Source organism: Natator depressus, chromosome 25 (assembly GCF_965152275.1).
Source record: "Natator depressus isolate rNatDep1 chromosome 25, rNatDep2.hap1, whole genome shotgun sequence".
Taxonomy (NCBI): Eukaryota; Metazoa; Chordata; order Testudines; family Cheloniidae; genus Natator; species Natator depressus.
This window is the reverse complement of record NC_134258.1, coordinates 11774012-11797691: the sequence shown is the minus strand read 5'-3', so window position 1 is coordinate 11797691 and position 23680 is coordinate 11774012. Positions and strand designations below refer to the sequence as shown.

The 23680-nt window shown below is 44.5% G+C and overlaps 1 protein-coding gene across 1 annotated transcript in view; it reads left to right on the top strand.

Annotated features, from left to right (window-relative positions):
• Nucleotides 1-23680, top strand: part of SBNO2 (strawberry notch homolog 2) — a 107180-nt gene that overhangs the window by 27226 nt on the left and 56274 nt on the right. The window contains exon 4 of the mRNA XM_074939333.1: nucleotides 7780-7903. Within this exon, the coding sequence (XP_074795434.1) occupies nucleotides 7780-7903 (124 nt within the window). The remainder of the gene's footprint in view (nucleotides 1-7779; nucleotides 7904-23680) is intronic.

Below are 23680 nucleotides of genomic sequence, written 5' to 3'. Positions count from 1 at the left end.
GCTAGTACTCACTATTCACATCCACCGTGCTGGCGATGTTATTGTTATGGCCCTGATCCTGCCAAGACTTAAGCACATGCATAACTTTACATGCAAGAGTAGTCCCAGTGATGTAATAGGATTCTTATCACATGTAAAGTAATACACGTACCTGAGTCTTATCAGGATTGGGAGCCTATAATAGCGTTTATTTGGAAGAGGATGTTAAAGTTAAGGGTGTAGAATGGTTTCAGTTTTAGCTTCCTATCTTAGTATTCTCATAAGATACCAAAAAATTCACCTTTCAGATGAAATTTTCCATTATTTTATTCCACACAAAGGAGACACTTAAAAAAAAAAAAAAGGGAAAATCTGGAGCAAACTCTGTAGCAGGTTAGCAAGGTGCATGTATATGGGAAATATGTTTTTTGCTGGAGAGGAAGAAAATGACCACACTTTTGTGATTACGCAATTTTCAGGCAGTTCTTTTCCCCAAATGTAGATGAACTCACTGAGCATTTACTAAATTTTTAAAGTTCGCCTGTTTTGGTGCTGTGTGTGATGGGCATGCGCAACAGAAACTTTGAGATTTCCATCTTACACACTGCTCACTTACTTATTTAATTGCAACTGTTGTGTCCTTACACTTTTCTTTAAAAACAATCTACAATGTTAAAAAAAAAAGTTAATGAAACATTGCATTCAAAGAGTTAAAATGGCAAAGTCGAGGAAATACAAGCCAAGGTACTGGCAGTAGCACTAACTTGGCCAAATTGAACATGTGCCATGTTTTTCTTATTAAATATATAGATTAATGTATTACTGTTCAATGTATAGTCCCAAACATACAGGATGTACAGTCTGGCCAAGCTGATGTTACTACTGGAATCTTAAAAGGACACTGGCAATATGATAGTGGCTCATTTAGATCACCCTTTAAATAGTATGGTAGCAATTAAAAAAAAAAAAAAAAGTTTGATTTCTCTCTGCTTTCCTGTTAGTAGAAGGGACTTTTGGATGGATCTGAGAGCAATATCAGCAAGCAAGCTCAGGCCAATCGCTCCTCCCACCTGTCTGTCTTTCTTTCTGTGCACACACCTGTTTGCTGCCTGTCTAACTTCATTTTCAGCTCTGTTGCTGTCACTGGTAACTCCCTGGTGCAGGTCCTGTGAGAGGTCATGGTGGCATCAGTATAGCAACGAACTCACTAGGCACAAAAGTGCTGTCAAATGAGCAAAGTAAACCAACTGAAACAAAGGAGGAAGGACAATAAAACCTCTCCTCTAATCTGTCAGTGATGATATTCTTAGGGAGGTGAACTGTAATGGCAGTAGGTACATCAGTCAGTGAGATTATTAAGTAGCTGGTGTCCCTTTCACCTTTCTAATTTCCTTCTTTTTTTTTTTTTTGCAAAAATAACTCTGCAACTTCAGTATTGCATTAATGTATTTTGCATTTTAATTTATATGGCATTGTAGTTGAAAAGCCCCTTGTTAAACAGTGAAAAATACAAAAATTGATAAAAAAGAAAACCAGTATGGTGGACCCCTCTCTGTTGCCACAGACTCCATGTGCGAGGAGTCTCATTTGCCAGTGGCTGTATTTAGATATGGCTTGTTTTCATAGCAACAGCTTTGTTTGAAGCAGGTTCTTCCAGTTTCTAATAAGTACTTAACTTTTATAGTACAAAGAATTTGGTTTAACAAGAGGTAGCAAAGTTTGCACCTTTATTCAGAACTTTCTTAGCCCACAGAAAATTACAATATGATAAAAATTAGTCTTGTAAAATGCTGAACAAGGCAAATCAAGAGGATCCTACATAGGGAAAATGTTTATATGTACGGTATTTCTAAGGCAGTGATCCCTCTAATAGCTGAGCTCCCATTCCAATAATAGGCTTGATACTTTCCTCTCATCAGTGTAAATCTGGAGTAACCCTGTTGATGTCAGTGGTGTTACATGTGTATAACTCCACTGTTGTCAGCTGAGTTACACTTCTGTGAATGATTGGAGAATCAGGCCCCGTATGTTTAGCAGACAGCATTTCTCAAATTTTGGAACAATGCTTTCCTCCGTGACTCCCCCACACCAATCTGAATGTGGGATAACAGTGGTTATAATAATACATTATAAAACAAGCTCAGAAGAAGCATTAATTGTAATCTAACAGTGAAGAGGAAAAGGGCTGAGCGCTTGTCTATACTGGAAGCTGTCGCGCATCTGGTGAAGACTCTCTCTGCTGGCGGGAGAAGTTCTCCTGCCGACATGACACCGTCCACACTGGCGCTTAGGTCGGTGTAATTTATGTCGCGCAGGGGGGTGGCTTATTCACACCCATGAGCGACATAAGTTATACTGACAAAACCTGTAGTGTAGACAAGCTCTGAGATGAATGCCAAGGCAGGCGCGGTTTCCATGGCCTAGGCCCTGTACCAGCAAAGGCCTAATCACTTGCTGATGACAGACTCCCTAAAAGGAGGCTGTAATGGCAAAGCACAAAAGTCCGATGAGATGCAAAGAATAAGGTCTCAAATATAGCCAGAGCATGCCCCAGTAAAGCTTCAAATACCAAGAGGACATCTGGTCCATCACTTTTTATAGGCAGCTGGTATAAAGAATAATATCCCAGTAAGTGGTGCTGCAGCCTGCTTAAGCTGCCAGGTGACTGAGAACCTGCTGGTGGAAGGAATTGCAGCATTGGGCACTGAATCATTTACGAGACAGATACCTGTAGACTCTGTTCTAGCATGCAGGCTCTGCTAACAAGAACCTAAGTTTCAGAAAGACGGAGGAACCGATCAGAAGTTTAAACAACAAATTCTCTTGTTGGAGATATACAACTAGGACAGGGCCATTTCACTATGAGCTGCACTTACATCAAATGACCTGGGTAAGTTAAAGTGCATCTTAGTTCAATGTGTCCAAACTGTACAACTGCCCCCAGTGTTTAGGGTTGGTGGGCAGTGAGAAAGCCATCTCGTTTCTTGCTCTTCTATAAAGTACTTGGTGTGTATGGAGACCCATCTCCTTCCCAGATGTCTGCATCTAGATATAGGTTAAGCCTCATCTGAGTCCACAGTCTAAGTCTTCCTTGATTGTGTCCAGTAGCTTATTTGTATCTGTCCTTAGAACGTAGATTTTTCCCAGTCATCGCTCAGTTTAGCTGGGATAAATCTCTCTTTAAAATGTATCCATCAGACCTGTCTCTGGGCACATTTACACTGTTCTTAAACCAATACAAAATTAACTAACCAATGTCAATGTAATAAATTAATTAAGCTGTGCATATTAATGTAACCCCAACCACCCCCGATGCAAATGTCTGAGTTGACAAATGGTCTTTGTACTGTGCTCTCAAAGTCAATAGGCTTGGGCTCTGTCAAACCGAGAGGAGAAGCAAATTCCAGAATTGAAAGCTCTCTGCTACAAATGCCCTATTCCCTACTCATTCAAATCAAGGGATTGTAGCAAGAGCACATCAGCCACTCTGAGCTTGATAAAATCAAAAGATTCATAGAGAGGTTCTCGATTTCCAGCTCGTAGTATTGTAGATCTGAGAGATGAAAGAAAGGCACCAGGCCATCTTATTTCTTCAGCAAGGGCAAGCTTGTTCTCCATAGTAATATGTAGTGCTTGGTCTGTTTATCAAAAACAATGTGCTCAGCTGTACCCAGGAAAGAAAAAATAGACTGTCCCTGCCTGGCAGTAGTAAAAGATACACACAAGATGGGGCAGGGATACCCTGGGAAGTTCCAGAGATGGGGTTTACTTGGTCGGTGGTAATCTTATTTTGAATGTCTCAAATGGCTAGTTTCCTCCATTCTTCCTTGGAGGAAATGTTCCACTTTTAAATACATCCTAGGTTCATAAGATAGGTTTCTTGTAGCCAAATCTTTGGGCATTGTCCGAGTAGCTCTGTGTAGGGGGAGGAGTAGAATCTTATTTCCATAACTTGTACCCATTGAAAGGAGAACACACAGGTCAGTGTGTATGTATCGCTTTCCCTGCTTGTTTGGATTAAGCTGTTTGTTTTAGGTGTGAGACGCTAACCTTCCTTCTCTTCTGTCTGTCCAGTTTCAGTGGAGGTGATTAGTTGTCCCCAAAATAGAAGGTGGCTATACATATTGTAATCAGCCAGTAGGTATGGTAGCTTCTGGCTTGATCTGTTATGTGTTTGGGAGATGGAGTATAGTAATTATGCTGGTGTTGGTTGCAACTCCACAGTTCAAGAGGAGTGCTGTTCTGTACCTAAGGCAGGGATGGAACCTTTGAAGAATACAGTGTATCGTCTCCAATCTTACAGCATGGACTCTGAGTTCAGAAAGAATTTCAGAGAATTTTCAAGTAAATGGGTTAGTAGTTGTAGGCCCGGTTGTCATTAATCTTAAAATTCAGCACCTGGTGCTCATTTTCTTCAGCCCAAAGAAATTATTATGGAATAACACTCTTCAAACTTTCCATATAGTTCAAATGCACTGAAATCTCAGTGTGAGCCACATTTGAATAAATTAGGTTTTAATTCAGTCACCGTATAAACGGTTGTATCTAATTGTTATGATTATACAAATTAGTCAGGGCCAGACCAGTAGCACATGTCATTTTAAATGCAAGCACTGAAGCTAATATGCATGGTCCAACTGCATTGCTTGAAATGAGTCAGTGGAGTGAAGGGGCTGTACATGTGTGTCAGGGTCTCACTGATAGATGACTTGAACCCAACTGTCACTCGATTGGCCCCAACTGTCACTGGCCCTAAAGGTTCCATGGCTGTGTGCTGGCTTCTGTGTTTCTTTGCAGGGTGTCTTGCTCAGGTGGAACGGATCAGGTTAGTCAGACTGACTCCTGCTGGGCAAGGTGGTTTCTGTGGGGAGCAAGGGGGAAAGAGGAGATTGTATATGTCCCATGATTCTTTCCCCTCTGCCCTATTACCCTTACAGAGAGCTTACCTTAAGGGACTCTCCAAGTCACACAGATGTATGGCAGAACCAGGAACTGAACCCAGAGCTCGGGAAGCAATGTGATCTAGTGGATAGGGCACTGGGTTGGAAGTCAGGAGACCTGAATTCTAATCCTTGGTCTGCCACTGACCAACCGTATGCCCATATGCAAGTCACTTACCCTCTCTGCTTCTATTTTCCCTCCCACCCTTTGACTGTCTTGTCTACTTATATTGTTAGCTCTTTAGGGCAGGAACTGGCGCTCTCTCTCTGTGTGTATAGCACCTAACACAGTGGGGCCTTGATCTTGGTTGGGACCTTCAGGTGCAGCTGTTATCCAAATACTAACACCCTGAATCACAACCTAGTACCTTAACACAAGACCACCCTTCCTCTCAACCCCCCCTTCACTACGGTGATTTTAGGTTATGTTTCATCAGTTGAACCTTGGGTCAAGATCAAGCCACAAGTAAAGTGCCCTGTCAGCCTAGCTCCTAGCATATATGAGGCAGACGTCAATTTTCTATGTATATAGCGTATGCTAGGGTGAGGATGCACATTGGAGTTGAGGTACTTTGACAGTCACATCTGGGAAACCTTGCCTGGCACCTGCCCATAGTGTGCTTTGCTTTAACGAATTTCTACTAGAAAGGAAATTGAAATCTGGCTTTGATTTACAGAAATCTTCCCTATTCCTCACCTCAGTAGCATGCGCCTTAGCATGAAAGCAATGTCAGAGTGGCTTGCATTGGGAAGTTTTTTCTTTTGTCATAGTCAACTGCTGCCATGAGGATCTCTTCTCCCTTTGTTTTGGCAGAGCTGCTAGGTTCACAAGCTTTGGAGCCCCTCTTACTTGCATTGGTTTGGTGGTGTAACGAAAGGTAATGTGGTGGTGGCCGTCTTCCAACCTTTCACAGCAAAGCAAATGAATGTGCCAAAGTCCTTGCTAAATAAAAAGCAAAACAATAATACGAAAGGCACTGAAAAAGTTTGGCCTATCATATTAGCAATTCTGTAGTGGCTTTCCTGTGAGGATCTTTACCAAGTTGCAGTTAGTCTTTTTTACAACATTGCCTGTGAGGAGATGGCATCCACATTTTACAGATGGAAAAAGTGCAGTCCAGAGAGGTGAAGTGATTTGTCCCAAGACTAGATGAGGAGCCAAATTCGTCCCTGGTGTAACTCCATCAAAGCTGGTGGACAAACACTGGAACGGATTTGGTGCAGTGAATATGCAGGAGCTGGGAAAGGTGCCTCGTCACTCAGAATTGAGAGTGATTAGAGCTTGGACTGTCCTGGATTTTTAAATTCTCTCTCTGTAAGAGCACATGGGTAGGGACCTGCTTTAGGGCTTCTTAGCAGAAGGTAAACCAGTTGCAACATCAGTAAGGATAGAGAAGAAATTCAATGGTAGCAGTTCATAGGCTATTGTGAAAAGTGATTTCTGTGCTGCCCTTTGCTAGGATTTTACCTTCAATGATGTGGCAAAAGAGGGGTACATTTAGTCATAAATGGGAGATAACTATGTGCCTATTTGCATGTAAATGCAGCCCATCCAGTGTATTTACAAGTCCTGCATGTGGATTAGCTAAAGGCATGTTGTGTTAATGAACAACTAGCTATGCAAGACATTTTCATTGCTGGATAGTACTTAGGCTGCCCAATGATTTCAATCTCCTCTCCCCAGTTGATTTTTCGTGTAGCTTGGAAGTTCACTGCCTGTGGGTTCTGTGGCCTTGACATCACATGGAATGTCTGACTTTCCACAAGGACAATTCAGCTGGACCGTGTGAAGTGTTCAAACAGTTTTTAATATGAAAATGTACTGGGTGAGGATTGTCGAAACTGTTTGAATGAACATCCGTTACAACAGCCAGATTACCAGAAGGATTACTGAACACATTCCTCCCTCTGCAGAAGAGAGTTAACTTGTGCATGCAGTATGTAATAGCAAAACCAAAAGTAGCTCATGTAATGTAGGCCAAAGGCTGCTGACTGGTGGAATGGAAAGACTCCTATCGGTTCACAACCCTTACCTGCCTAATAGTTACAGGATATAAACCCTGGGAGTGTCCATTCAAGAGAGCATAATCAGGAGACCTTGCTTTGTTCACTAATTGGTGCCACTCTGAGATCTCCCTAGATAGTGACAGCTCAGAGCCATTCATCCCCATAAAACCCTTCCTGGGTTAGTATGCATGTCCCTGCCCCTCCTTTCAAGTTCTAGTGCTCCAGCCTAGCAGCATAGTATGTCCATGATTGGTGTAGCTATCTGTATAACTACTTTCCACCCTTGCCTTAGTCCCAAATGGAAGGAGTGTTGTGGCCTTTGGACCCGCCACCTTGGAAGATCATTAGTGGTTGAGTTTTCCCAGGGGACTGTTGGTTCTTATGGGGTGAACTATGATTCTGCTTTGTAAGATTTAATATTTCCCCATATATAGCGTATTTGATCGTAGTGTCCTATTGTGCCTTCCAAACACTAATTTCTCTGGTACCTTTACAGCAGTTTTATTTGCACTCCATTGTTAGGATTGAACTGGGATTCCTCAAAACCCAATCTCTATCAAATCTACCCAGTTTATATGAGCCACTGAGAGTTGAATTCTTGGCCTCTTGATTATGCTACAGCTCAGTAGAGCAGTGTACTAGCATATGAGCCCAAGAAAATATCGTTGGTAGGTTTATTATATTTTGCCCTGTAGACATCTGTCCTGCACAAAATCCCCTGTTAAAATCAATCTCTTCCATGAGTCGACTTTAAGAACCAGTTAACCCCGTGAAGGTGGAATCTGAGACAACTCTAAGAAATGCCCCTTGCTAGGAATGAGAGAAAGTCACTGCTCTCCTTGTCTCTTTACAGGCAATATTTTAATGCCACTTCCGATTTTTACATGAATTCCATCAGCAGACAACCCTTCACAGAGACAAACTATGCATCTGTGGGCCTCGCTGACTTCTCACCAAAAAATGGTGATTTTCCTCAGGTAGGTGCCTAGTTTGTTATGACTGTCTGTCTTAGGGTGAAATGGGGTAAGACTGAGGGCAATGCATTGAATGGTTTTTAAATAGCCAGTGCGATATATGTGTATTTCAAATACTCTGATGCCTCAGATGCATGTCATTGGCTTGGTGGCCGTGCGGTGGTGGTAAATTCATAGGTGATGCAAGTTACATGTTGGTAAATAGATGTGACATACATACCAAAGGGAGTGTGGGGAAAGATGTAAGTGAAAGAAGGCTCCCACTAGTTAGACCATCACTTAATCTTCTCTGAACTAGGCTTTTAGGGTTTTCACCTCATGTATGTTACACGGGCTGTTATCTCACTACTCAGTAGGTTGAATTCATGAAGAGTAACATTTTATAGGGCTATAGGTTCTGAGAGAGCTGCACCTAGCAGAGAACTTATCATTCAAGCCCCTCCTTCCTCCCTGGAATGTGCTCTCCTCTGACGGGTAGGAGTGTGTGAACTGGATCTGAAAAGCACCAGTCATCCTGGTTGGGTTGGTACCTCTATGGAGTGACAGACCTGCTCATCCTCCAGGGATCTCATTGGTATGAAATGAGCTCATCATGTTAGACTTGCCTCTGACTGTGTCTCATGGAAAGGTTGGTCAGTCAGGACTGGGAAACAACTTAGCATGGGAAAGAGCTGACTTTTGAAAAAATGGTTAAATCCTTCCCAAGAGTTCAAAGGAGTACATTGTGTCCAGCTTGCACAAGTTCTTTGCAGTAGCTTCTCCCAAGATATTGTGGGACCCAGTGAGCAAAACCAGATAGAGCTGCCCTGCTGGCTTACCAAGGTAAAGGGCCAGTTGAAGTTATTTCCAGAGTCTGGTCCCATCTCCAACACTTGCACCTCAGAATGAGTTATGCTATCAGTCATCCTCTGGGCAGTCTGTAAAGTACCTAAAGCTAGACCCCTGTGCGGATACAAAAATGTGGATCCACAGCTGATCCGCAGCTGCCAGAATCAACCCGCCATCTGCTAACCTAGTTGGTAGTCTTTTACCTGTATCCGCACCTGCAGCAGCAAGCCGTCTCACAAGGGCTAGTGGGGGGATGGGGTCTTTGAGGGAAAAGGCAGCATGAGGGGACTGGGGGTAAGGGGCAGCACAGGGACAGGGTCTCAGGGAGAAGGGGCGGGGCGGGGGGAGGAACTGCGGGGAAGGGGCGTTGCATCATGTTTTGCTCCCGGGGGCTCACGAGCGACAGCACATGGCAGCAGCAGTGTGTGTTGCATCACAGTGAGGCGGAAGGGTAGCGCGCCAGGGCCCCACCCACTCCAATCCCTGTGGCCGGGGGCAGGTCCTGTTGCCCAGGCCTGGGAGCACTGGTGGGGTCACTGGTGCTGCCTGAGGGGCCGAGCTACTGGACAGGAAGTGGTGCAGCGAGCAGGTGCTGGAGAGCCCTGACTCCAACCTGCCCCCCAACCACTGGCTGCTGGCCGCCGGCTCTGAGCACACTGCGCCCCCCGCCCGGCGCTGTCCAAGCCGGACGCTACAGGTCAGGCGCCGCTGGTGAGTAGAGCCCTGCGTGGTTGTATCTGCGGCCGATCCACTATCTGCAAAAGTGGTCTGCGGATATCCACAGATTTGCAGGACTCTACCTAACACCATGCAGTTTTCCCATCAGAACAGAGAAGGCACTGGCCCCTTTAGCACTAAAATGAAATGTTGGAAGAAGTGCAGCCAAACGAAAAACAGTGAAGACTGGACCTAGTACTTCTACTGCCCCCAAAACATGGCTTGCATCCCCAACCCACCCTGGAGCCTGATTCTCCCTCCTTAAACAGTCTTGTGGCCCATGTGTAGTAGCAGAATTCCAGCAGCGTTGGAGGAAGTGGCAAATGCCTTGGCTATGCAGCCAGTAGGAAAGGAAACGGAGCAGCAGTGTGCCTAAATGCTGGGATTTCCAATCCAAGACAAAGTCAAATCAGTGTTCAGCAGCCACTGCTGCAGGAGAGCAATCCAAGTGCTAGGAGTGGATTAAAAAACCCACCCGGCATGATATTGACCATTAATAACACATGTAGCTGTGCAGGATAAGGTAAGGGTAACCTAACCCCCTGCTTGAGTGTAAACTGATTGCTTGTGGAAGTCAGGGATTTTCCCATCACACATAGCATCAGATGTTTGATTAGACAATAATATGGGGAGTTTTGTGTCCAAAGAGAGGATAGTGGGCTAGATGAACCACTGGTCTGACCCGGTATGGAAAAGCTATGTTCTGAGAAAGCCACCCTCCTTATGACATTAAGACCTGTATTTTCAAAAGTGACAAGTGATTTTGGATGGCTGACTTGAGGCCTCGTTATCGGAGGGCAGGTGCTGAGAAGTTTCTGAAAATCAGGTCCCTTCAGGGTCCCTCAACTGAAACACCGAAAATTACTGGTTGCTTCTGAAAATGTGGGACTAAGTTAAATTTAAAACCATTTTGAGCAGTGTGTCTGGTCGCAAAGAAGGCAATTTACTGGCAAAATCAAGTAAGGACAAGATCTGTCCATATCTGTGTATTTTATGCCAGTCATGCTTTGACAAATTGAAAAATAATATTTTAGCAGAGCCCCATCACACTGCCATGTACTACTTCTGAATGTCTTTTTTTTTTTCCCTCAGTAGCATTTGAATGCCAAGATACATGTATAAACAGAAGCTTGCTCCTTTATAATCAGCCTCTTCTTCCTGCATGATTCATTGAGGAATGTTTCAGCTGGGTGCATTGTAGTGAACTGCAATGTCACGACACTGGACCGTGACAGTGAACAAATATATTAGGAAGAGTTGGTTGATTATAAAGGAGAGACCATCTGTTCACAAAGGAGTATGTCAAAAAAACACATCACAGTAATAAAGAGCAAAACTGACAAACTTTTCACTTCTCCTACCCTGCAAAATCTCCATTATTCTCCAAACACTGATGCAAATGTGTTGAGGTGTGCTTTTATTTTCTTACTCTGTCTTTAATGATATACTGTGAACCTCCTTTGGACTCTGGCTTTTGCAGCCTTGGGCCTTGTCTACATTAGGATTTGAACCACTGGAGGCCAGTCTCTGATGTAGCAGACCTGGTATGACACCAAATCCCCCATCCTGCAGGCAAGGCTGTTGTAAGACCCAATTTGCATCAGTGCAGTTTGCCTCTGCTTCAAATAAAGGTTAAACTGCACCAGGGCAAATCACGTTTTATAGAGGAGGAGGAGGACTTGTGGCACCTTAGAGACTAACCAGTTTATTTGATTTGCCTGTTTGTGCTCTGGTAGCTGGTCACCAATGACTGTTAATGGGGCCAAACCCTGGTGTAGACAAGGGCTCCCTCTGCTGGATAAAACCAGATAAGTAAATGAATCATAATACTGTAGCAATAGAATTGCCTGCAGCAGAATTCATTGTGGGAGGAATAAGACCGAAATGTGACTTTCTCATGAGCCTGTAGAATCCATGTAACAGGCTACAGTGTTAGAGATTCAAGCAGTAGGACTTGGCATAGGGATGGCTGGTGTGGATTTGCTGCTGAGTTTAGTGGGAAGTGGGCTTAACCTTATTTATTTTGTAGAGTCTAAGGCAGGGTTTCTCAAACTGGGGGTTGTGACCCCTCCGAGGTCACAAGTTTATTACTTGGGGGGTCACGAGCTGTCAGCCTCCACCCCAAACCCCGCTTTGCCTCCAGCATTTATAATAGTGTTAAATATAAAAAAGAGTTTTTAATTTATAAGGGGGGGGGGTCGCACTCATAGGCTTGCTGTGTGAAAGGGGTCACCAATACAAAAGTTTGAGAACCGCTAGTCTAAGGGGTTGATCAGTTTCCTTCTTCTGTTACATCATGGAAATTGAGTGCAGCCAGCTTGGCAAGAACAATCTTTGGAGAATCTCTGTTAAAGGAATATGCTTCCATAAATGTTGGTGTATTCAGATTAGCTGCTGATGCTGGGGATGACCATGGAAAGGAAAAAAAAAAAAAGCCTTTCTGTTTATTAAAAAAAAAAAAAAAAAAAAAGGCGGGGGGGCCTGAACTGCAGACAAAAGTGTGACTCATCCTGTTGTGAGTGGCCTTTCTGTGGTGCCCGACTTTTTGCCCAGAACAAGAAATTATTCTTGTGGAAACTTCATGGCTTTCAGAGTTCTACCAGTGCTACAAAGTGTGCTTTGTGCCAGCCCTGGAGCTGCCGCACTGGAGCCTTGGGCTGGGGAACGACCTTGGCTCTCCCCTGCTTGAGCCAATGGAGCTCAAGGAGAACCACAAAAGTGAAGTGCTCAAACTCTGGCGGGGGCGGGGGGGGGGAGGAAGTGTCTATGTGAAGATCTGACAAGAACCATTTTATGCAGAAGCAATGAACGCAGTCTGTCTCCCTTGCTGTCCTCATGGGTAGAAAGTGATTGTGACAAGGAAGATTTGTGGAAGGGGTCATGATTGTGCTTCTCTGAATGCCGGCTTGGGGAACCATCATGTGGAGGAACAGGCATGGAAAGAATCTGTACGTAAAGTGGTCAGGAGATTCTGGCAGGAGTATTTCCCTACCTAAAAAGGAGTACAAGAGCATGCAGTATCCTCAGCCAGAGAGAAGCATGTCTCACATTGAGAAATTGGGCAGAAAGTACAGGAAAGGGGCACAATGGATAAAGTCATTGACACATTCCATCTATTGTGTTTGATAGCTAATGCATTCTTAGTGGTATCAGAACTTTTAAAACGTACAGTATGGTAGTGCCCAGAAATCCCAGTCAGGATCCGGGCCTTGTTTTACTAGGGCCTGTACAAACACCAATGAAGATATAGTCTCTGCCCCGCTGAGCTGATAATCTAAGGGTATGTCTACCCAAGCTGCAATCACACTGCCAAATGCGGCATAGAGATATCCCCACTAGCTTTATCCACACCAGCATGGCTACGAATAGCGTTGTAGATGCAACAGTGCAGGCTGTAGGAGCATGCCAGGGACCCTGCGGGCCTACTCGTGTTGAGGAAATCCTCGTCACCACATCTACATTGGTATTTTTAGCCATGCTAGCACAGATAGAGCTAGTGTGGGTATGTCTACCCAAGCAGCGGTCACACCTGCAGAGCAGACACCCTAAGACGACAATCTGTAGGAGGATGGAAAACAGTGCCAGATCCTTTTGCATCTTCCCTTTTGCCTATTGTTTGTTTGCTCCATTATTTCCATTTTCCCAGCTCCATAGATGCTGGCCTACCAGATAAAGGGAACAATCTCCTTTTTTTTTTTTTTGTCCTAAAGACGCTTGGGCATTTTGGGCCATGAGTAAATGCTTTAGCGCTGGAGACTTGTGCTTCTCTTGCAGCGGTTGACAAAATGGATTTCTCTGACTCTGGGGGACTGCTTGGCAGATTGTTCCATTCAGGTTAGTCTTTGCCTGTGACAAGTAATTCCTGATGCTTGTTTGTTTTTTCATGTCATGTTCCTTTATCCCATTATTTCTTAAATGGAAATGAGCAGTTTGGATTGGAGTCTCTAGCACTTCATGCTATAAACTTTAATTTAACCCCCTTCTTGTCTTTCACTGTAAAATACAGAGATCTATTTTTCTTAAACGTTTAATACTAGTGTCAAAATCTCAACCACTTTATGCATTTATCTTGCATCCACGGTAAAGCTGTTTTATTATTTTGTTTTTTCTTTTTAAATCGAGCACTGTCAGGATGCTCTGAGGCTGGCAGATGAAGTTCATGGGGCCTGTTCCCAAGACCTTACGATCTACTTAAACTGCTGATACAGTACAGGGAGACAATACACTGGGTTATCCTATCTTAAAGCTGTATAGATACCATTTTTTTGGGTGTCTTGATCATGTTACACTAGTCCTGCTTTGGTGGAATCTTGTTGGTAGGTTTGGCAGATTTGGGTATTAAAGGTTTATTCTAAATTGATTAATTAAATCTACCAGCAGTCTTTTGTGCTGTTGATCATGAGGTAGTATTGACGCACCATCTCTGGCAGGAGTAGATGGAGTAGCCCTTGAATGGCTTTGCTCATTTTTAGATGGAAGATCAGAGGGTGACTGATTTGGTTTGCTTCTGTTTCTATCCTTGCAAGTAGAATACAACAAGGTTCTCTCTCATTCTCCCTCTTATTCAGTGTGTGTAAAATGAGGCTGCTAGGCTAGTGAGCATGGGCTCTGCTGATGCAATACCAGCATGCTGTGGACATCCAGCTTAGTTTTCCTCCAGCCAATCCTGTTGTGGCCGTGGAGTGTATGACCCAGCATTTAGTTTACATCTGGACTAGCTTGGCTGTGGCTCAGGCCAGATGAGATGTCAGTAATACTGATAGGCCAGGAAAAGTATTGGACAAAATTGGCAGGAATTATGCCTTGTTTGAGGGAGTGCGTTTCATTCGTGATGCTGCTTCACAATCCAGGAGTCTTGCTCCTTGGCTGCAACCTGGATGCAAAGACAGGAATCATACCATTAATTTCTGCAGCTGCATGGATCAAGGTGGATGTGACAGTCTGTTAGGTGTGGTCCTCCCTGCATTTGCCTTTGGGAGATTAAACTACTGTAATGTGTTTTCCATGGGGCTCCATCTCAAAATCTGGACACTTACACTGGTGTAGAATGCTGACCGCACATAACACCAGTGCTCTGTGAATGGCACAGGTTGCCTGAGCAGTTCAGGTTGTTGGCATTGACCTAAAAAGCTCTACCTAGTTTGTATCTTTACTGTCTGGGCGACTACTTCTCTCTGCTTTGCTGCAGTGCTTGTGACCATCAGAGGTGCACAAGCTGGAATGTCCACAGTGTAAAAGCAAGGGAGCTGGTGGTTGGATATGTTGCATGAAGGCCCCATGGCTTTGAAATTTGCAAATTTCTGTGGTCTGTAATGCCCCAGATTTGTTGTTGTTCTAGACATGTTGTAAAGCTAAACTTTTTTTCTTGGTCATATGAGGAGTAGTTAGGCGACGTCTGGTTCCAGGATTAGGGTTCAAATGTGGGATTTTCAGGTGAGATGAGGGTGTATATTGATGGTATGGGGGCAGTCTGATTTTTCTTGCAGTCGATTTTGTGATATTATGCGTTTTAATTATGTCAAGAAACCCAGAGTATTTCGGTGGGTTTTTTTTATAGTAACTTACAAATGAAAAGAACTAGCTTCCTTTAACCTACATTGTTTTCCATGCTGTGCCTCTCAGAACTCTTTTTTTATTTTATTTCTCTAATTAATCTTGGCTTTTTGAAGAGCGAAGTCCCCTCTTGGAGTTGTCTTTGTAGTTCATTCCCTTTCATTGTGGGTTTTGTGATGGTGTTTTTAAAACCTCATATTGCTGCATGCTTGTCAATGCTCAAGGGTATTTGTCTCAAGGCTGTTACGGAGTTGATTCCAATTTTTGAATTTTTATAAGCTATCTGTCCCTGAACACACATACCTGTCTTTCTCTGAATCTAACATTTACAGCCAGCCAATGCTCTTGCTCAAGTAATGCACCAAATAAGAGTAGGAAGTCAAGGGGTACTCATGCATAAGATGACCCACTCGTTAATAAATGAGCCTATTTATCAGTCCTCCTTTCTCTTCTCTCCAATGGCTCTCATATGCTGCTCTGTAACTCTGCATCCAAGCATTACTGCATGGGACTTTCTGAAGATTCCAATAGATGGCATAAGTCAGTGATGTCACCCTCTGTATAGTAGATGGTTGTATTGTGAGTAACGTTGAACAAGACCTTTTGTTCCAGGACTTGGCTTTTGGGTTTAAAAACACTTTGACAAATTATTAATGCCTAAGAAAGCAGTGTTGTTTGGCTAGAATCAAACAGTGCAGGCTGACAATATGCAGTGCCCCTGAATGCTGACTGATACTCGTGGTCTGGGCTCCTGGATGTTTCTGCCAATATGCCTCAATCTTTGGCTCTCTCCAGAGCAGACAGCCCGTTAATGTTGTCCTGGGTCATAAGCCAGGCAGTTTCAAGGCTGTATTACTGTACAAATCAGTGTCGAGAAATGTTGACTCTTTTGAACACTCTGCACATGCTTTGCTCCCAACACTCTGGGGCTGTGTTATTGTATAAGAAATTCCCAATAGTAGTCTGAGTTTGTCTCCTTAAACATTTGTAGGCAGATCCTGTCTGCCCCCAAAGAGCCTATGGGTTTGATTCAGCCCTTGCTTTAACCATCCCAGGATTAATTCAGAGTAGGACCTGGAAGAGATTTGCAGACTTCTCCCTTTGCAAACATATTAAAGGAGGGGTTTGTATAACATTAAGGCCATTTAACTTTGCACTGTATTCCTACCTCTTCCTGGGCAGCCGTGAAAAGGGCTGACTTTCTTGGGACTGGGGGCAGTTCACCTCTTGCGGAATCTTTCCACTTGAGTGCTATCATGGAAAACAACAAGACCTAGGGGTTTGCTCAGCTTTTAGTTGTAACCTCTTCCAAAGAGAAACTGCTATCAGGGGACTGTTCCTTGGGAGCCAGGACCATAGTGTGGGTCTCTGAGCAGTAGCTCATTGATTACCTGCAGGCGCTGGGATTAGCGCTGGTAGGTCAGATCTCTTCCACACATTACTAGTGTCATTTTTTCCCACTTTGCTGATTTCACACTGTCCCAATTGCCAAACTGTTAAATATTAATAGTTTGTTCTCTGTCTGAAAACATGAAACTTGGACTTCAGAAGGTGGGAGGGGAGGAATATACTACCTGTGACTGATACATCTTTCCAGGTGACTACATAGGAAAGTACCTGGCTTTACAGATACCATGGTGATGGGCGTGGTGTTAAAATCTTGTTAGACCTTTCCCTGTAATAACCATGCCAGCAGATTAGTGATACTGGAGGGAGAACATGAGGAGCTCACTGCAGGCTTCTGTAAGTGAGTCTTTTGTTTTAAAATATACATTGGTTTGTCTTGTGGGGGATGGACAGTGTGGGTATGTGAAGGAAATTGTGTTCTCTTCATACATCTAGACAGGAGAGCCAAGTATGCCTCTGGATCCTAGAAAACATGACTCCTTAATACATTCCCAAATACGACTTTGCTGCATAAAATCCACAGGGGACTTGGCAAAAAGAGACCTACATGTGTCTTCCCTTTGGATGCTGCCTATATCCAGTTTGATAGCAAGTTGGTGAGCTGCTACCTCAGGAATGTAAGAGAGCCATTCTGGGTAGATATGGGATTCTGACCTGGCCTCGGGCTGTGTTAACCCTCCAGGTGGTTTGTCTCTCTAAAGGGTTTCCCAGGAAAGCACATGTTGTCAAAAATGGATTTGCAGGGTTTAAAGAGTAAACGACAAATGACACTGTAGAGGTATTCATGCAGTAAATGCTCTCTCCGTGCTGCTCTTGGAGATCAACTGAGATGCTCAAGTTCGCAGCCTGCAGATTTGTCCATCTTGGGTTGCGAGGAGGAAGGTTGTTCTTTCAACCTTGGCACTTGCCTCTACCCTTGTTCTGTTAGGTCCCAGGTCTGACCTTCAGGGCAAGTTGCAGAATCTATTTTGCCCGAAGGAGTGGGAATGGCCACGTTGTTTTCTTCTGGAATTTTTTTTAATTACATCATGGATGTTGTTGGCTAATAATTTTCATATATGTCCCAGCAATCTTGATGGCTGCCTTCTGTGCACTGAGAAAGATCATTTCACTTGCATGCTCAGAATAATCCTGCGTGAACTTGAAACTTAAATCCATTTCCTCACCAAAATGATGTTGTGATCCTTTGACTGGTTGCAGGGTGACTCATCCTTGCTGCTCTGCTGGCATTCTTTACGCAAACAAATGGGCTTAAATAAGGTTAAGAAAATAGTTACATGAGGCCATTTTAGGGGTCTTATAACATCACTGGGTTTTTGGGAAAGCTGGTGCTGAGGGGCATATCAGAGTTTGTGGTTATTCAGCCCCATGAGGCCAGGGTGGATGGCGTAACACGGGGGGAGTTATAGCATTATCTAGTGATGGGAGGGTGGTGCTGGGTTCCAGAGAAAAAGCTGTCCATTCCTCTTCCTCTGGGGAATTATGCTGTGAGGCAAGTTTTCCATTGTGGGTTGGGGAAAGAATTAAAGCTAAAAAGAAGATTGGATCCTTGAGGCTCGCAAGTTTCCCTGGGGATTGGGCAATTAAGTGGACTTTGAAATGAGTCTCTGTTTTGGGCCTGCTAGTCGTACAACTTCATGTTTGATTATGGGGGAGTGAACATAGTAACAGGTTGCCGTTCTTTGGTGCATTTTATATGGGGATCTCAAAGTGCTATACAATTAATTTAGCCAAGGGGAGGATTTTGTCTGTGTGATACAGATTGGGAACCAGGCTCCCCACAGAAGGGAAGAGACAAATTTAAGGGCACACTGAGTCAGTGGCAACGATGGGAGTAGAGCCCAGGTGTTCCTGTTGCCCAGCCCTGTGCCTTAGCCTAACTGATAGGTCTCAAAATGTAATTGTAAACGGGAAATCATCATAGAGCAGCTACGTTCCTAGTGGGGTCCCTCAGGGATCAGTTCCTGGCCCTGTGCTATTTAATGTTTTTATCAGTGACCTGGACAAGAACTTAAAAATCATTACTGATAAAGTTTGCAGATGACACACAAATTGCGGGAGTGGTGAATAATGAAGACTGGTCATGGATACAGGGTGATCCAGATCACTTTTGGTAAGCTGGGCACAAGCAAACAATATGCATTTCAATTCAGCCAAATGTAAAGCTATCCATCAGCGCTCCGCCCCCTTCCCCCAAACCCCCACTCCTGTCCTGCCTCTTCCCTCCCAGAGCCTCCTGCATGCCATGAAACAGCTGATTGCGGCAGGTGGTAGGCGCTGGGAGGGAGGGGGAGGAGCTGATTGGGGGGGGCGGCTTGGTGGAAGGGAGGGAGCTGGCTGCCAATAGGTACTAAGCACCCACTAATATTTTTCTGTGGGTGCTCCAGGGCTGGAGCACCCGGTACCTATGAAGCTATCCATCTAGGAACAAAGAACGTGGGCCATACTTACAGGGTGGGAGATTCTATCCTGGGAAGCAGCGACTCCAAAAAAGATTTGGGGGCTATGGTGGATAATAATCTGACCATGAGCTCCCAGTGTGATGCTGTGGCTAAAAAGGCTAATATGATCCTTTGGTGTATAAACAGGGGAATACAAAGTAGCAGTAGGGAGGTCATTATCTTTGTATTGCCCACTGGTGTGACCACTACTGCCACACTGTGTCCAGGTCTGGTGTTGATAATAACTGAAAAAGAATGTTGAAACATTGGAGCGTGTTCAGAAGATTACCACAGGAATGAGTAAAGGATTGGAGAACAGGCCTTTATTGTGAAAGACTTGGAGCTCAATCTATTTAGCTTAACAAAGAGAAGGTTAAGGGGTGACTCTCACTATCTATAAATATCTACATGGGGAGCAGAAATTTCATAAGAGGGCTCTTCAGTCTCGCAGGCAAAGGTCTAACAAGATCTAATGGCTAGAAGCTGAAGCTAGACAAATTCAGACTGGAAATAAGGTGCGAACTTGTAACCATGAGAGTAGTTAACCATTGGAACAACTTACCAAAGGCTGTGATGAATTCTCCATTACTGGAAATACTTAAATCATGATTGGATGTTTTTCTAAAAGATCTGATCTGGTTCAAACAGAAATTAATTCAGGGAAGTTCTATGGCCTGTGCTCTGCAGGAGGTCAGATGATCACAATGGTCCCTTTTTACCTGAAAATCTGTGAATCACAAGACCATATTTCCTTGCTGCCCGGGGACATGCTTTCCAGTATGCAACCTCTTCTGTCCTCATTAAAGCCACCTCCGTTTCAGGAGAAGTGGACACAAGGACTAGCTTTTTCACTTCAAAACACTCTTTCACGGTCCCTTTTAGTTTCATCGCTCACCCCTCCAGTCAAACGTGACCACTGGATGTTGCCACTCATGCTGCTGCCTCATTTCCGAAAAGCCATGAACTTGTGTTTACCATTCAGATTAATGGTTGCTGAACCCAGGTCGTCTTGTGCATGTCAGGGAAATTGGCCAGGCTCTCCCTGACTCTGTTTGCCAATATTTTCACTTTTACTGTGGTGGAATAATTTAAATCTTGAATCTTGCATGTGGTGGAAACTTCATTTTTAAGAAACAAGTTCATGGGAGGTATGGAAGGTGTTAACTGACAGTTGACAGAGCCTCACTGCTGGAACACATTCTACCACGCAGTAATGTCCAACGCAGGGAGAAGGCTGCGTTTGGTTTGAATTATGTTGGTTAGAAAAGCTGAACTTGATATAGGCAGGTGCGGGAGGGGGGAGGGTGGGGAGTGCTGGGTTATAATAATCTGTGTTTGCATTGAGGTTAGAATTTTCAGAACTTAGACTTGTTTAAATGTGCCCTGAAATGAAAAGTTGTTGAGCCAACTAGACCAAACAAATGGTAAATGGTCTAGTTCATGCAGAAGAGCAGCCACGCTATGCTTGTCCTGTGTGTGCTCAGATGGACACCCAGACTAGGATTTCTTCCCCGTACTGCTGATTGATATGGCTTGTGTGACTCAGTGATTTCACTGAGGTCTTTATCCTTCATTCCGCTGTACCCATGAAAAGACGCCTCTCTCACCACCTTCTATGTTTTTTGCTGACTCTTCAAAGTGTCATTCCATGGATCATCAGGAAGGGTTAGACGGACCATAGCTCAAGAACCACTGCCCTGAAAACTTCGCCCTGATCAGGTCCTGAGCTCCCTGGGGGAAGACCCTTGTGACCATGCAGAACTCTCTTGAAATCGCTGGGGAATCTGGGTTCCACCTGCACAGAACTTGGTATAAGAATCAGGGCTTTGGTTTGTCCAGCATTTCCTCCTCTTTGCAGTTTACCTCCTTTCCTTGTCCCCTTGAAGGAAACTTAGAGCATGTCTTGACTTGCCATTTAAAGCGGAAAAAGTCCCTTTTCTGCGCAAAAACCCCTTAGAACAGATACTGGGTAAGATGGCAGGACTTGTAATGCTGGTAAGCCTGTACTGGCATGCATTATACAGTAGAACCTCAGAACTATAAACACCTCGGGGTAACCGGATGCAGACTCACCAGCGGCACCTCCTGCTGGTCATCTTGGGGAATTGGCTTTCCAGCCTCTGGAGCGCCCTCTTCAGGCCGGTGTCTTGACTTGCTGCTGGCTCCCGTGTCCCTCCCAGGACACCGGTGCCTCTTTCACTGGATGCTGCCCCCTGGCAGTACCCCACAGTTCTGGGTCTCCCCCTCCCAGGGGAACTCCCCCACCCACTATCCCTACCTCGTCTCAGTCGTAGGCTCCTGCCAGTCACCAGCTAGCCCCTGCGCCCTGGGGCAGACTGCAGTATGAGCCACTCATCACAGGCAAGGCTGGGTTTGGACCTGCTGTCTTTGCCTACCCATGGCTGCCCCTGCAATCCCCGTGCCAAATAGGCCTTCCCAGGCCTGGAGCCTGGGGCTTTCCTAGGCCAGAGCTCCCCGGCTCCCTTGGCCTTTCCCCAGTCCTGCTCCAACCTAGGTCCTCTATTCAGATCTCTGCAGCCAGGTCCCTCCCTCTCAGAGCGAGAGTGCTCTCTGGGCCTCTGGCTCACAGCCTTTATAGAGCCAGCTGGGCCCTGACTGGGGTGTGGCCCCCAGCTGAGGCTGTTTCCCCAATCAGCCCTGCTGCCTTTCTTCTGCAACAGCCTTCTCTCAGGGCTGTTTTAAACACCTCTGGGCCAGAGTGGGTGTCCACTCTGCTACATTTGGGAATGGAAATTGTTTATAACTCTGAACAAAACATTATGGTTGTTCTTTCAAAAGTTTACAACTGAACATTGACTTAATATAGCTTTAAAACTTTAGTGTGCAGAAGAAAAACTGTGGCTTTTAACCATCTTAATTTAAACAAAACCAGCACAGAAACAATTTCCTTACCTTGTCAAATCTTGTTATAAAAATTTCCCCTTTATTTTTTTTGTAGTTTACATTTAACACAGTACTGTACTGTGTTTTTGTTTGTTTTTTCCTGTCTCTCCTTCTGCCTGATTGCATACTTCCAATTCCAATGAGGTGTGTGGTTGACCGGTCAGCTCATAACTCTGGTGTTCATAATTCTGAGGTTCTACTGTACGGAAATACTGTGTTTGCATCAGTAGTTCTACTGCATAGACATATTTATTATAATAGTGCTGTCCTGTGTCCCTGTTGTAATGGCAGCTCATTACCATTATAAAGTGTTTATTTTGGGAGGTTGTAACTTGTGCATGGATTTATAACACTTGTATCAAAACATTTAATTAAGAATAAAATATATTATACAGCACTACATGTGTGCCCAAAACTGGTCTGCTCTTCTCCTTGGCCTGTACTTAGCTTTCTTTAAAAACAAACCAAAAAATCATTTGGCTAAAAGTTGGCATACACAGCATCCTATGTGAAGCAGACTTGCATTGAACTAAACTTCAGATTTGGATTCCTTTGTCTACAGTATATGCATAGGCACCCCTTTATGCCCTAGGAAGAGAGAAGGGAGTTGAAAGTGAATTGGGGAAATGCAGCCCATGGTGGAGTAGCTGAATATGTGTTGGGTGTAGCTTGTGATAAGATTGGTTCTTTAGGACAGTGGTCTCCAAAGTGGGGTGCGCCAGAGGATCCCAGGGGGTGTGTGGCAGGAGGAGCGCCGCCGGACAGCACTCCACCGTTTTTTTTTCCTTCGGTGGCAGCTCTGGACGCCTGCAGCAGGTCTTCCCCTCTCCTTTCTTCGGCGGCACGCCTGCGGTAAGTCTTTCCCTCTCCTTTCTTCAGCGGCACCGTGGGGGTGCACGATCCAAAAACTTTGGAGACCACTGCTTTAGGATATGTCCTATCACCCGGGAGAGGGCAAAACTCCCTATCATGGCAGGAAAATAATTGTTAAACAATAATGCAATTCAACTGTAGCCCACATCTGTAATATGGGGATATGATCTCTGAAGAACTTGAGTCGGAGCGAAAGTGAACCAAGATATTTATAAGAGGTTAATCTTTGATAGCTTCTGGGTGCGTATAAGAGACATTTCAGTTGATTAATATTCCTGAGATAATAGGAGATAAATAAGAGAGACACACTTTCATGGGCAAAATGGCATGCAGAATAAAAAGACCTTGGAGAATCACTGGTTTAAAGCACAACTCTAAATGTGGTTTTAAACACACACACAGCTGTATTCCCCCATTCACTGAGTCTCATGCAACACCTTCACAAAAATCAAAGGCTTTGGAATCCTTGTGTTTAATGCTATCATCAGTCTTTGGGGAGACAACAGCCATAAAGCCACTGAAACAAGGCACCATCCAGACAAGTCCATTCAAGATTAGGGTTCCCAGGGCACAGAACTCAAAGGTTAGGCAACGCTCTAGATAAATCATACAGTTATAAATTGCACATGGTGGAGATGTCACATGGAAGGTTTGCAGTTTCTCTGGGAGATGGGAGCCCTCACAGTGCACACCTGCTTCAAGAGATAAGTGCTTGTGCCCTAAGATTTAAAATTTACTCCTGAGGGCATTCTGCTCCAAAAAAAATTCTGCACACAACATTTTAAAATTCTGCAAATTTTATTTGTCAAATAAATGTGGAGGCTCTGGCATGGCTTTGGGGAGCATAGGCCACTGGCTGTACAGAGATGAGAGATCACTGTTCAGCTCCCCACCCCAGAATATGGGCTCAGCGGTGAGGCTGCCAACCCTGACACAGTGCAAGAACTGGGCCTACCCCCAAAACACCCCAGGGCCTTGCCCATCTGGGCCAGGCGCACCAAGTGTGGGCAGGCAGGCTCAGCAAGGCAGGATCCAAGTGTGGAGGGGCTTAGAGTGG